General features: G+C 29.2%; 1 protein-coding gene across 3 annotated transcripts; it reads right to left on the reverse strand.

Moving 5' to 3' along the window:
- Positions 1-1,805: 1,805 nt before the first annotated feature.
- LOC108754055 (facilitated trehalose transporter Tret1-like) lies at positions 1,806-14,015 on the reverse strand. Of its 3 annotated transcripts, XM_018496088.1 has the most exons (9): positions 13,890-14,015; positions 9,301-9,397; positions 6,390-6,761; positions 6,013-6,148; positions 5,507-5,677; positions 4,938-5,086; positions 4,123-4,658; positions 2,297-2,432; positions 1,806-2,199 (listed from the first exon to the last, which is right to left on the reverse strand). In XM_018496088.1, exons 3-9 carry the CDS (start codon positions 6,429-6,431, stop codon positions 1,873-1,875), a joined length of 1,497 nt encoding a protein of 498 aa, XP_018351590.1. In that variant the 5' UTR covers positions 6,432-6,761; positions 9,301-9,397; positions 13,890-14,015; the 3' UTR covers positions 1,806-1,872. The 3 variants fall into 3 exon arrangements, with proteins under 3 accessions (XP_018351590.1, XP_018351592.1, XP_018351591.1); XM_018496090.1 differs by lacking the exon at positions 13,890-14,015 and having other exon boundaries at positions 6,390-6,722; positions 9,301-9,324; XM_018496089.1 differs by lacking the exons at positions 9,301-9,397; positions 13,890-14,015 and having other exon boundaries at positions 6,390-6,888.

The following is a 14,015-nucleotide window of genomic DNA, read 5'->3' on the forward strand; positions in this document are numbered from 1 at the left end:
AAATATAAAAGTGTCAGCTGAAAGAATATTGGATTTGCAATGTACAGACTTACGATTAATTATTAATTACGAAAAAATTAAAAGATAATTAAGAAAAAATTTCTCTAATTTGAAAAAATTATGTTTAAATCAAAGAAATGTTTTCTTTAATCGTATAGCAAAGAAACATTTCTTGGAATCGAAGAAACCTTTCTCTGGGTGTATAACATAAATATTTAGTAGTTTTAATTACGCTTAATTTTGCTTGCCTTACAAAATGATTTCGTAATTAATAATTAATTGTAAGTCTGTACATTGCAAATCCAATATTTCTTCCAGCTGACATTCTTATATTTTTTGTTTTTTAAAGCATTAAATGGAATTAAACATATTAATTACATTATTTTATATTATGTTAGAAATGTTTTAATGAATTTTAAGTAACGTGTGACGGAAGCTTGTGGTCATGTAGTTCAATTGAAAAGAATTGAATAATATAAAAATTGATGAATTGAAGAAACTTTTCTCTGGGTGTAATAAAGAATAAAACTACAGAATGCGATGAAATGTGCAATGCAGACGCTACTCATATTCTTCTGAAAATATTTTAAGTTGTAAAGAAACGCTATCGTTTCCATACTACCTTGAGGTAGATAGCTTGGCGCATTTTTTTTTAAGTGGTTTCCCCCGTAGGCCTAATCCACTCTCATTGTTTAATGCAACAATTGTTCAAAATGCCTTCTTCGTGCTTGTGAGCAGAGTTTGGCTCTTTGAACTATTTGCCGCGTTGCACAGTGCGCCATGTCCGGCGTAATGGTATTAAAGGCCGCTATGATTTCATCGTGTACTCATGTTCAAGACCATTACGCCTATGTTCGATTAAGTTTTTTATATGACCCCAAAGTAATCGAGCACATTTAAATCTGGCGACCTTGCCGGCTAAGTAATCGGGCCACCACGACCCATCCACCTCTCCGGAAAACGCGCGTCTAACATTTCTCTTATTTGACAGGAGAAATGTGCGAGAGCTTCATCATGTTGATAAATCAGCGTTTGACGAATATGAAGAGGAACGTCCTCGAGAAGCATCGGTAAATCATTTTCTATGAATTCTCCGTATACCTGTGCGTTGAGACGTGGCGGCAAAAAATGAGGACCGATCTAAAAATTGCTAATTGTAAATACATCCGAAAAAACTATGGAAGAAAAGATATTTTCTTTACGAGAATATTTACCACTCGATCCTTTAGCACTCCTGCCCATACGTTGATTGACCAACGATATTGAAAGGCGCTCTAGCGAATGGCATGTGGATTTTCGAAGTGCCAGACCAAATGATTTCTGGAGTTGAATACACCATTTGGCGTAAAGGTGGCCTCATCCGTCCATAAGATATTATATATTGTCAGGAAATGAGGCATTTCGCCGACATTGCAAGAAGCCCTGCGCATATTTTATTGATGTTTAATCTCTGCAAAAAAGCATTGTGATTATCGAGTAAAAAGAATATGTAAATATCTTCACAAAAATGAAATGCAGGTGCGTGCGGTGCTTTATCTCGCGCCAACAATTGCTGCACGCGCTGGTAATGAAACGGCCGCAAATTATTATACAAAATAATATAGAAAACTATTAACAATAATATATTAACAAATAATAATATATTTTGAATAATCAATTTGTTCTTTCAAAAATCAATAGATATTTTAATATTAATTTTTTTATTAATTACTAAACTACTTTCTATTAAATATTAAGATTAGCGCTGATTATTTATTTTCTAGATAAAAATATTTATTTTACAATTATTATGTTTACATTGCGTACAAACTTTCGCATTTACTTTACATCGAATTACTTCATCAACATTTTATTGCTCGTTATTTCACTACTTTAACATGCATCTTCAATTTTCTTAAAAGTTTCGTCTATCTGCAATTTGTCTCTAAAAGCTTCTTCTATCTGTGTTTTCGTCTTTCCTCGTGTCTCCGGTAATACAATTATTAGAAAAATAGTAGCTATAATAGATATTAAACAGTAAAAATAAATGGTACCATTTCTGTCATACGTTACTATTATTGGATACAATTGTGTAGCAATATAATCATATAAAAGAACGACCATGACGGTAAGAGGCCCGAGAAAATTTATGTATTTGGTAGGATATAGTTCCGGAATCATCGACCAAGGCATCGAAAAGAATCCGTATGCTCCTAATGCCTGCGATTTATAGATTAGTCGATTTTATAGACGAAAAGAAATTATAACTATTGAACGAAATACTACAAATATTCTTTTAGAAATGTTATTTTCTTACCACATAAGAAAGGATGCAAATGAGGGGTACAGCCACAATGCCAGTGTATTCAAAAAATTGCAGGTACACTGCTAAGACACCTAAGGAGATTGACATACCAGTACCGGATACAATCGAAATTGATCGACGACCAATTCTAGTAAATATGAAACCTTATTTTATAATAAAATTTTCAGAATAAAATTTGTCTAAACGATCCCAGCAAACACAAATATTATATACTGCTATATAATACATATAAGTAACATATGTAATATTACATTTAACAGTATTACATACAGATTAATTGTAATTTCTCACTTATAGATATAACATTTGTAATATAACATATGTAATAATTAATAATTATCCAAATAGAACAAAAATTTGTTGATATTGTAGGACGCCGAGAATATGTGATTAGCGTTGAAGTCCTACAATACCAACAAATCTTGCTTTTATCTCGATAAAATTATAATATAACAACAATATAACATGTTATGTTACAAATATTACATCTATGGGAAAATTACAACTAACATGTACAATACGTTACATATACGTCTTAATTACTTACACGTTATACAACAATTATATATTTGTGTTTGCTTGGAATGGAGCTAATATTGTCTTTTGGCTTTTTGTTATACATATATGGATGCCTCCTGATGGAAAAAAATATTTTTACAAAAAAGTACAGAACAACTACATGGATTGAGACAAGATCTTATAAATTCTTAATTTTTTACAGATATTTCTAATAGGACGTGGAATGAGATTTATTTGTTTTAGAAATTCTTAGTTTTTCATAGATATTTGTAACCTTGGACATAGAGTGGCGTCAAAATGGCGTTATTTGAGAATGGAGAATTTTTTGATTTTTTAAACAAACGACGCCACTCTACTCTACGTTTATATGAACATCTATGTAAAACTAAGAATTTTCAAGATCTTATCTCAATTTAGATAGTTTTTTGCAAAAATTTTTCCGCCAGAGTAGTTTTATATTTAAATTACTGAAGTATATAATATTTTATATCGTACGGTATATAGGGTCTGGAATTTCAATGTCAAAACTTCGGGAGCGTGTAGGGGATCAGTAAACTAAGAAAAGCAAGTTCTGTTTCCAAATAAAAACTTTTTTTATTTGCTTTTGTCTAGTAAAACCATTTTTTTTACCCGACAGATTAAATGCAGCCAGATATACAGATTTTTTGGAAACTGACTTCTTTGATTATTTAGAAAACATCCTCCTGCAGCAACGGATTAAAATGTGATTTTGACTTGATGAGTGTCCAGCTCATTATGACAGAACTGCTTGAGTTTGGCTAGAAAGACATTTTCTACAACGATGAATTGGACGTGGAGGAGTAACACCTTGGCCATCCGATCACCTGATCTGACACCACTGGACTTCTTTGTGTGGGGAGTTTTGTAGCAGCAAGTTTATTCGTCGTCAATCACAACTCAAGAGAACAATTGAGAAATTGAATCGAGACTATAGTATTGTACATCAAATATCGTCTAAAGATCAATGTTTAGCTGCAATACGAGCTGGCTTAGACAACACGTACTAGATGCAATGCTTGCATTGCTGCAAGGGATCAACATTTTGAACAATATATACATTAAGCAAATGAAACAACGTGAATAAGTAATGAAAAAGTACAAAAATGAAAACTACGTTTTGTCTTTTTTGTGATTTTCTCCAAAACGAAGCAAAAATGAATATATCTCTACAGGACTTTTTTTTCTTAGTTTATCGATCCCCTACTCCCGAAGTTTTGACATTTAAATTCCAGACAACCTGTGTATACATACTGCGTATGACAAATAAAAATTATTACCTCATGCTGCAGCATGCGCTGATTATGTTGAGTGTTACTTGAATAATTCCCACTATGACAGTGATCAAGAAGGGATCAATTGTAATATTGAGTCTGCTGATTATATCGACGCAATAATATATAATTACATATGTCCCACTAAATCTTTGAAAAAAGAAAAAGAAATTTAAAATCACAATCGGTTTCCATACTTCGGGTAAAAGGATTATTCTCTTAATGTTCTTCAGTTTGTTAGATGTATTCGTAAGAAATGATTTCTTCCCGGTCTCCGTAGTCAAGGAAGAATCTATCTGGCAATTTTCAGACATTTCCAAATCGTTTGTCGACGCGTTGTAATTTACCATTTTGGTAAACTCTTCCTGGAACTCTATCGTTTCTTGAAACAGGCCACGAATCTGAAGTAAAGCGATCTTAGCTGCCTCCTTCCGACCTTTTAAGAGCAACCACATAGGACTCTCACGAAGAAAAAATATATTGCACAGAACAAGAGTTATTGAAGGTATCACAAAAAATGCTGCTATCAACCGCCAATTGTTCTAAAATAATTTAAATGTTATAAAGAAATTGTCAATATAAATCAATATGTATTATAATAACTCTTTTTCTCTCCCCCCCTTCCCCTCCCTCCTGCTCCCTTTCCCTCTCTCTCATTAAATTTTATTTATATAAGGATAATTTTGTATAATTAAAATTTTATTTTGTCGCATGAAAAAAATTGCATAAAATTTCATGTTGTTTATTATAACAAATGAAAATTATAACAAATTTAATTTTTCATCAATAAAAAATTATTTAAGATATCATAATGCTCTTACTTGTGCAACAAATCCTAAAAAGTAAACGAGTAAAACTCCAACGGAAACCCCTATATTTGGAGTAATTGTAGCAAATTCCCTCCATGCAGGTATAGAAATTTCGGCTAAATAAATTTCAATAGAAGGTGAAGCAAGACCTATGGAAATTCCTGAAAATTTTTAAAACATTTTTAATTAATATGAATTATTCTCATCATTAACCAAACAGCTAATTTAATTTAAAAAAAATTTGTTTTCTCTCCTTTTAACATTAATAGAACTAGTGTTAATTATTTATTAGTGATTTATCAAGATACTTAAAATTGCACCTTAATTTTGACTTTGTCAGAACTATTCAACAACATATAATTTTTATTAAACATATCGCGTGATTGGTAAGAGATAAATGAGGATATATTTATAGATTAATAATCCGTTTATACTAATGTATATTAACTTTAATTTTTATTTAATTTGATGTTTATCTTTTTCTAATCCTAAAAATGACAAAAAAATAAAAAGTAAATTAAATTGAGATTAATATACATTAGTGGAAACATATATAAATTTTGATTCGACGAATTTCTCACCCGTTAGCACTCTACCAATGAAGAGCTGTGCTACATTATAACTACTTGCAATCAAAAGCCATCCCAAAGAAAAGTTTACACCGCATACTATCATGGTACATCGTCTTCCATAATGCATCGTAATAAGGCATATGAAACTACCAATGAGTGGAGTGATAGCTACTGTAGAAGCTAGACAAAAGTTTTCTAATATTGTATTATACGCAAATAAGAGTATTTTACAAATTCTTAATTCTTAATTATTTTATAAAAGTACAATATTTATCAATTTTTTAAATTATGTAATTTACCTGCTTATTTTTTCGATTTATTATGACAAATATAAATATATGCAACAAGTAGTAATAAAAATATGTAAAAATTATTGATTACTGTTATCAGCAATTTTATTAAAAGTCATAATATTAAGTGTTGCAAAGATTAAATAGTAAGAATTATTAACGTGTTAATAATAAACATATTTTATAGTAAAAAGAAATACTAAATGTTTTTAAGAAAATTGTTACCGAAAAAAAGTATCTCCATTTTGTTTAAAGTTAAAGAAGATGTGTTACTCATTAATATTGGAAGTACTACGGCGGAATATCCTTGAGTGGCTCCTTCGTTAATTAAAGCCATGTTGCTAAGAAATATGTAAAGAAACTGCAACAGATTATATGCATATAGAAATTAGAAATGAAATATATAGTACTATTGATTTTTATCATATTAGAATTAATATAATATTCTATTTTTTATTTGTGAAAAGTCTAATTGACAATTTTTTAAAATTTCTTTTGTAAATTCAATTCATAAAGATTTTGTCATAAACCACGTTAATTAATATTTACAGATCATTTATTTTCTTATTAAATATATTTACATATTTAATTTAATTACATACCAAAAATAGGACTTCTCGTCGCACATTTAATTGTAGATGCATATTTGTATTTATTGTATTATTAATGTTTTGAGAAAATATGCGGATGTTTAAATAGAATGTTTAAATTTTGTAACAAACAAATGTTACTCGCGCTATTTGTTATGGAAGAATTGTAGCAACTTCGAAGCGCAATTTTCATGAACATTCGTTCTCATATCATAATTATTGCAGTTCATATAACTCCAAAGAACAGTTGATTGTCTGCATTCAGGAAAAAAAAATTATCTGCCGAGATGTGGCCATATTTGTTTCAATAGATCTGGGTTAGATCTGTAAATTGTCTCCATCTGACTGGATTTAAACAGATAAAAATCAGATCTGTAAAAATCCCTGTAAAAAGTTTTTCATATAAGAGGAGATGGTGGTATTACGGCCCCTATTTATATTTTATACAACAACTTGATTAATAATTAAAATTGAAATTTAAAACTTTACAATTACATTTGTCAAAGTGTTGTTCAACCGATTCTAAACTCAAAGTTACGAAACATTTATTACATAAGATTTATAGAGAGAACATTATTTATAAAAATGTGGCGATACTCATTAATGACTCGAAGAGAAACAGGGATGATAATTTGGCCTCCTACAAAAATAGACTAAAATTAATTTTATTAAAAAAAAATACAGTTTTATTTTTATCAAAAAATTAATAAAAAAGTAAAACATTTTAGAATGTATGCAAATAAATGTATATACATACACGTGACTTCTGTATTTTAGCTGTTCAGCACTAAAAATCTTAGTACTAAAAATAGTAATATAAATTATATATAGATTAACAGTAAAGTTAATGACCGATTATTAAATAATTATTTTGATATAAAAATCTCAAAAAAGAAGCCGTGAGTAATCAATACGCACAGAAGACCACATTAGCAAAATGCCATGCTATTGTTTAAATTTACAGAACTCAAAATACATATAGTCAAATAAAATATTAAATTAGCAAACAACAAATTCAAATATACATATATTCGTATGATAGTACGCAAATTAAAAAAAATAAGGAAGTAAGTATAATTAAATGCTAAAATGTAGCTTAAATTTCAAATACTTGAAAGTAAAAATGCGTTATAATAAGTGCTGTTGACATTAGCATTACATGGTGTAACGACGAGCTATTGAACAAATAATTCCATAGTAATCATTAGGATTTGCTATACATATAATAGCGGAGATATTAAAGGAGGCCACAATATCTACACTGGCCATAATTACCACTTTCTACTCTATTAATTAATTCAATTTTATTGCTAAAATAAGTATTATTTATTAGCATGATATTCTACAATATATACGACAAAATTATGATTAACAGGAAAATATTTTTCCATGAATTCAAAAATCAATTTTATGTGTTTTCAACCATTCACCCATCCTAAATTGTATCATATTTAGCGCTATTTGACCTCAACAATATGGGAACTGTTACCTTAATGATCCATGAGCACTAATGTTAATACATGTATAACTGTAACTAACAGATACATATTTCATGTCCTGAATAATATTTGTTAAGATCAAGATCACTGCAGATTGTTTCTCTTATTTTCATTTTTGCACTGAAAATTCATTTTTATATAAAAATAAGAGAAACAATTTTCAGTGACCTTAATCTTAACAAATATTATTCAGGACATGATCCTGAACAACATTCAAGAGGTTTTAGCCGTCGGTCGGATATCTTGAGTAATACTATGTCGACGATACTATAATTCTCATGTCTGATAACTCACAAAGTATGAAAATTAACTTAATTATACCCGGTAAAAAATTTTTCATGCATGAATATGTATAAACATACATAAATATTCATAAACATGTATAATTACATATGAAATAAGTCCATACATATTCATACATCCTTTTTTTTTTTGTAAAATTATTTTTTAGTGTAATAGAAATAATAATAGTAATGTGAAAACATAAAAAATAATTAAAGGATATTTTTTGTATCATTTGTTTTAGGAAAAAACAAGTTTGAAAAAATGTAAAAAAAATTGCTTATACATAATTATGCATAATTTTATATATAATTATATAATTATAGGATAAATCAATAAGTTCTTAGAAAATCTGTCAAAGGGCACTCGCATGTCACATTATTTTTTGACAAGTAGCATTTTTCAGATTATTGTCAAATTTTGAGCGGTAATCATCGCGTGGTTTCATTTCTGTAGACGATTAAAGCGAACAATCTTTGTATTTTTTGCAAAATGGAAAAAAACGAGTTCCGTGCAGTGATCAAACATCTACATATGAAAGATTTAACGCCGAAAGAAATCAAAGCCGAGTTGGATAATGTTCATAGCACATCTGCACCAGCGTTTGCGACTGTATACAATTGGGTGAATGAATTTAAACGTGGTCGTACATCTACATGTAATGCACCTCGTTCGAGACGTTCAATTGAGGCTAGTACGTCAGAAATCATTGATAAAGTCCACGATACTGTTTTAACTGATCGACGATGTCACTGTTCTTAACTGCTTTCAACTACTCTTGATTTAACTCTTCAACGCGCATTAACATTACTTTTAATTAGCGTTTAGTCATCGACATTAATTCATCTCGAAAGTGAAATTTCTACACCGAGAAACGATTTCCAGCGTTCAACCATCTCCAATCAGGCAATCATTGAAGGAGTCGCAAATAGTCAGTACCATCTTGATTAATACCAAGCAATAAATTAAAGAAAATATAAAACTCGTTATTTACAAAGCAGTATGTTAAGGTTAATGGTATAACACAAACAATGAGTAATAAAACATAAAAGTTAGTAAAATAACTTATTTTCTAAAAATTTAAAAGATGTTTATAAAGAGCAAACATTTTGACTTTACGGAGGTCTATATTATCAACTCACTTTTATCGGCACATTTACACCATTATCTATAATAACTTAACCATCCGTGTTAAACGCTGTGACAGCTAGTGCTCTGCCCCTGCCTTCCCTGCGCGTCCTGTAAATATTTCTTGTTATAAATTGAAAATTAAGCCGTGTAAAAAATTTTAAACAAAAGATTAAAGTCGTTTTAAAATTAAAATAGGAATATAACATTTTAAGAATAAATGTTTATTCCGAAACACTGTACTATGCAAAAAAAATCGTACAATTTTATTTAAAAAATAGCAACAATTTTAAAATCTCAAAAAATCTAATTTGAAGGAAAATTTTTTGTTTATCATAATATTTATTCCTAAAAAACAAACAATTTTTTTCTTTAACATTTTATCACATTAAAAATAATAGAAATATTTTAAATATTTTAAAAAACTCGTTAGAGACAATGCCCTATATTTTTCAAATCAAAATATTAAACACAATAGAATGAGGGCCATAATCAGTCAAGGCAAAACCTTTTTGCCTAATAATATACTTTATAAAATTTTACAATTTTCAGTTAAAATAATTTAAAACATTTCATGTTCGCATACAATATTGTGTTTTAAAAAAAGTTAATATAAATTGAACAATTGACAAATATGTTTCCCTAATAACTAGTCGATACCATTTTGGTCTTAAAATAAATGAAGTTGTTTCTAATAGACTTTGATGATCTAATTACGAATGTAGCCCTGAAAATGTATCACGTCAAATTTTTAAAATATTTTAACTTAAGAGTGAAAAAAAGGGCTGCTTTCAACGACAAAATAGCTAATAATTTTTTTTTAGCATTTCTAGGCTGATGTTACAATAAAATGTTATTTTTATTTTTTCCAACGCGTACTCTATTGTTATCATCCGACTTTTTTTACTGATATAGAGCAAACTTGTTTTTTAACGCAAGAAGATACTACTATATATAGAAATCTATATATAGAAAAAATACAAAGACTACAAAATATCTCGAAGAGCTTGGGATTGAAAAAAAAATTCATTTAAAGATTGTGCTTTCAAAATATGTTTATTACGATTCGGCCAAGTCTTTCTGCGAAAATCTGAAAAACAATCTAAGTCTCCACTATCGTATAAGTCTTAATCTTTCACTTGATCGAATCATAATAAACAAATTTTGGTAAAACTTTAGAAAATTGACAACCTTAACATACGTTGTCAAGATCATAATCCTGAGTGACCTCCAACAAATTTTAGCCATCGCTTATTATTCGTTAAAAAGTTGTTAACAAAATAAATTTAAGAAATAATGTCTCTTTTCTATTATACAAAACAAAAATTCTCTGTTCTAGAATAAATTTTCTGCTTTAAACAAATTCTCTACTTTAAAAAACAAATTCTTTACTTTAAATACAGAAATTATATAAAGAAATATTTTTAAAGAAAATTATTGTTTTTAAAGCAGAAAATTTGTGATTTTGAAACATCTTCACGTGAAACGAGATCTATCTCACCTTCCCCCTAACTACTAACGCAATGATTTTCCATGCAAAACGATGGCTTATAATGTTATTTACTAAAAACTTATTAACAAAAAGTTTAAGAAATACGTTTCTATTATATAGTATACAGTATTAAGTAATATCTTAGACTTCCCCTACTTAGAAATGTCCAACTCTTCATTGAAACGAGATTCATCCTACCTCCCCCCTGCCTAGGGGCGCAGGACTTTCCACGCGGAGCGAAGTTCACCCCATTTCCTCCCTGCTTAGAGGCGCACAACCTTCTAAGCAGGAGGAGGAAGGTATAATGTAGATCTCATTTTGCGTGGAAAGTTGTGCGCCTCTAGACAGGGGAAGAAGTAGGGTGTACCTTGCTTCGTCGAAAGGTAGAAAGTTGAGCTCTCCTAGGCAGACGGGAGATGGGGTGGATCTCGCTTCATGTGAAAAGTTAAACATTCAAGCAGAGGAAGTGTAAGATATTACTTAATATTGTATATATATTATACAAAGGAAACGTAACGTATTTCTTAAACTTTTTTTGTTAATAACTTTTAACGAATAGCAACGATTAAAAGTTGTGGGAGATCGTACAGGGTCATGACCTTGGCAATATATATCAAGGTCATTGAAATCAATGAGAGATCGCTAATTTTCTACAGTTTTCTCCAAATCTTTAATACATAATCTTTATATGAATGTTTTTTTTCTCAATCTTAAACTCATCGAGATATTTAGGAATCTTTCCTGATGAAAATAAAACGTAAAGCGAGTGTTAATAAAGCGTTAATTGGAGTGTACAGGAAATATAAGAAGGAAGTAACAGAAACATAAATGAAATCCGTAAGAATCGAAAATTGGAACACGGAAGGTAAAGGAAACGTCAACTAAATGTTAAAGAAACATAAATAAAAGTATAGTTAAGTTTTTCGGCAAGCACGAACAGAATGTTCATTGAATGTAAATAGAGCGTGATTAGGCAGTCTAGAAAACGTAAATAGAGCATCGTCGAGTTCTTAGACGAACGTGAATGAAATCGTGGTCCTTAGTAAGCAAATAATATTTTAAAATATATTCCATTTATTTGGTAAATATTTAAAAAAAAAATCTTATTTGTTTATTTCAAAAAATTATTTCATTGGAACACAACTGAAAAATCTTTCAATGCTACGTCTTTTATCCTAGTCTGTGTGGTTTTTTAAATTCGAGAAGTTCTCGCTAAGTTCTGGTGGCAATGCCGCGTACTACTCAACACTTCGTTTACGTTCGCTGTATAGCTCAATGACACTCCGTTTTAAAATAAATTTTTTTTTCTATATCCTGAAAGCGTACACAAAGCGTATTTGAATGCTCCGTGTATTTTTTACGAATGTTTAGGAAGCGTAGACGAAATACTAATGAATGAAGTGTTTAGGAAATATATCATAACGCTCTATGCATTCTTTGCGAAGTGTTGAGGAACGTATGAGAAACGTTAATGAAAAAGAAAAATTTAAAACATGTGGGAAATATGACAGATGTGTTTTAGTCTCACTTTACGGAGCGTTTGGGGAGAGTTCGTGGAGCGTGTATGAATATTATTCAAAACCACTAAGAGTCAATGGAAAGTCAATGAAGTATTTATAAGAAGCGTTAAAATTCTTTGTTCACTCTTCTTTGACGCTTCGACAAGCTTTACATTTTTATCAGGGTTGTACTTTCTTTAAACGTAGGTATATACTCTCTCGCGTTAAAAAACAAAAAAATTCAATTTTGCTCTATCTCAGCAAAAAAAATCGGATTATAGCGATCGAATACGCGTTGGAAAGGGTAGGAATGACATTTTAATGTGAGATTCACGTGGATGCTAAAAAAATTGTTAGACATTATCTAAATAGTTGAAAATAGTCAAAAACCTCATTTTTTGGCACTGTTAGATTAAAATATCTCAGAAACATCATACGACATTTTCGACGGCATATTTGTAATTTGCGCATTAAAGGCTACCAGAAACAATTTACTTTAAGACCAAAAAAGATCGAATTTTTGTCGACCAATGTAATTGTTTCCTAATAAAAAATAAGAAGTTAATAAAATTTTTATTTAAAAAAATTGCACACTTATTGTTACAATCTTAATGACTGGGTTCAGCAAAAAAAGATTAATCGGTAAGCGCTCAGTGATTCTTTACTTTGATTGATTCTTATTATCATTTAGATCTACCAAAATAATTAAAGAATCAATCATATTTAAAGAATTACTAAGTTTTCTCTGTTGAACGCAGCCAATATTGTGTTTACAAAAAATAAAATTTACACGATTAGAATAATACTTCTATATTTCTTTCTAACTTTTGTTTTTGAATAAACAATAAGAAATTAATATTTAACAGATTGAAGGACTCTTCCTAAACAAAATTAATAACAATAAATAAAGGGCAAAGTAAGAGTCAAACACATTTCTTTAAAAAAGTCATACAATTAAAAGAATAAATTACAAATAGAGAAAAGTAAAATTGAAAAAATATATAATAAAATAAAAATTCAGTTTAAATACAAATAAATTACAAGTTTCGGCTACCAGATTGAGCCCTCTTCAGAAATTAACTTATCGAAAAAATGGTAGTACAAAATTAATTATCGGAAATGTTCGCATATTCACTATAATCACAGTTCGGGTGAGTCTTGATGTAGAACTCGACATTATTCACATACGATTGAACAGTCAAATGTGTTTCATATCTCTTGGAAAAGTTCTAGTAATTCATTTGTATTTAAACTGAATTTTTATTTTATTATATATTTTTTACTTTTCTCTATTTGTAATTTATTCTTTTAATTGTATGACTTTTTTTAGAAAAGTTAATATTTGTTGCAACAAAATTAAAAATTAATCAAATTACTGCACACTTACAGTAATATTATGTATGAAAAAATACTAAAAGTGAATATCAAAACGTTTAAAAATGTCAGATAATTTTTTAATAAAAAATAAAAAGTAAAATATACATATTGCACACAGTGAAATGCCATTTTTTTGTAACACAATTGCATATGTTGCAAATATTAAAAGTGGTATACTGCTGTGCGATATTACGCTACTTAATGTAAAATTTGATTACGCTATTGCGGGACATACGGGAAGCTTTGGTAACTTTTGGAAGCTTTTTTAACTTTAGAATTATCAATAATTTAATATAAAAATAATGACATATCGTTATTGCACAATTCCATTTTCATTACAAACAACACAAACACGTCTTAA

The sequence above is a fragment of the Trachymyrmex septentrionalis genome, unplaced genomic scaffold (assembly GCF_001594115.1).
Source record: "Trachymyrmex septentrionalis isolate Tsep2-gDNA-1 unplaced genomic scaffold, Tsep1.0 scaffold75, whole genome shotgun sequence".
Classification (NCBI taxonomy): Eukaryota; Metazoa; Arthropoda; class Insecta; order Hymenoptera; family Formicidae; genus Trachymyrmex; species Trachymyrmex septentrionalis.

Coding starts and splice junctions, on each gene's coding strand:
- LOC108754055 (XM_018496088.1), bottom strand. CDS start 6,431: ATGCATCTACAATTAAATGTGCGACGAGAAGTCCTATTTTTG. Junction 6,149..6,389: donor GACGAGAAGTCCTATTTTTG/GTATGTAATTAA, acceptor AATCTGTTGCAG/TTTCTTTACATATTTCTTAG. Junction 2,200..2,296: donor TTTGCATCCTTTCTTATGTG/GTAAGAAAATAA, acceptor TATAAATCGCAG/GCATTAGGAGCATACGGATT.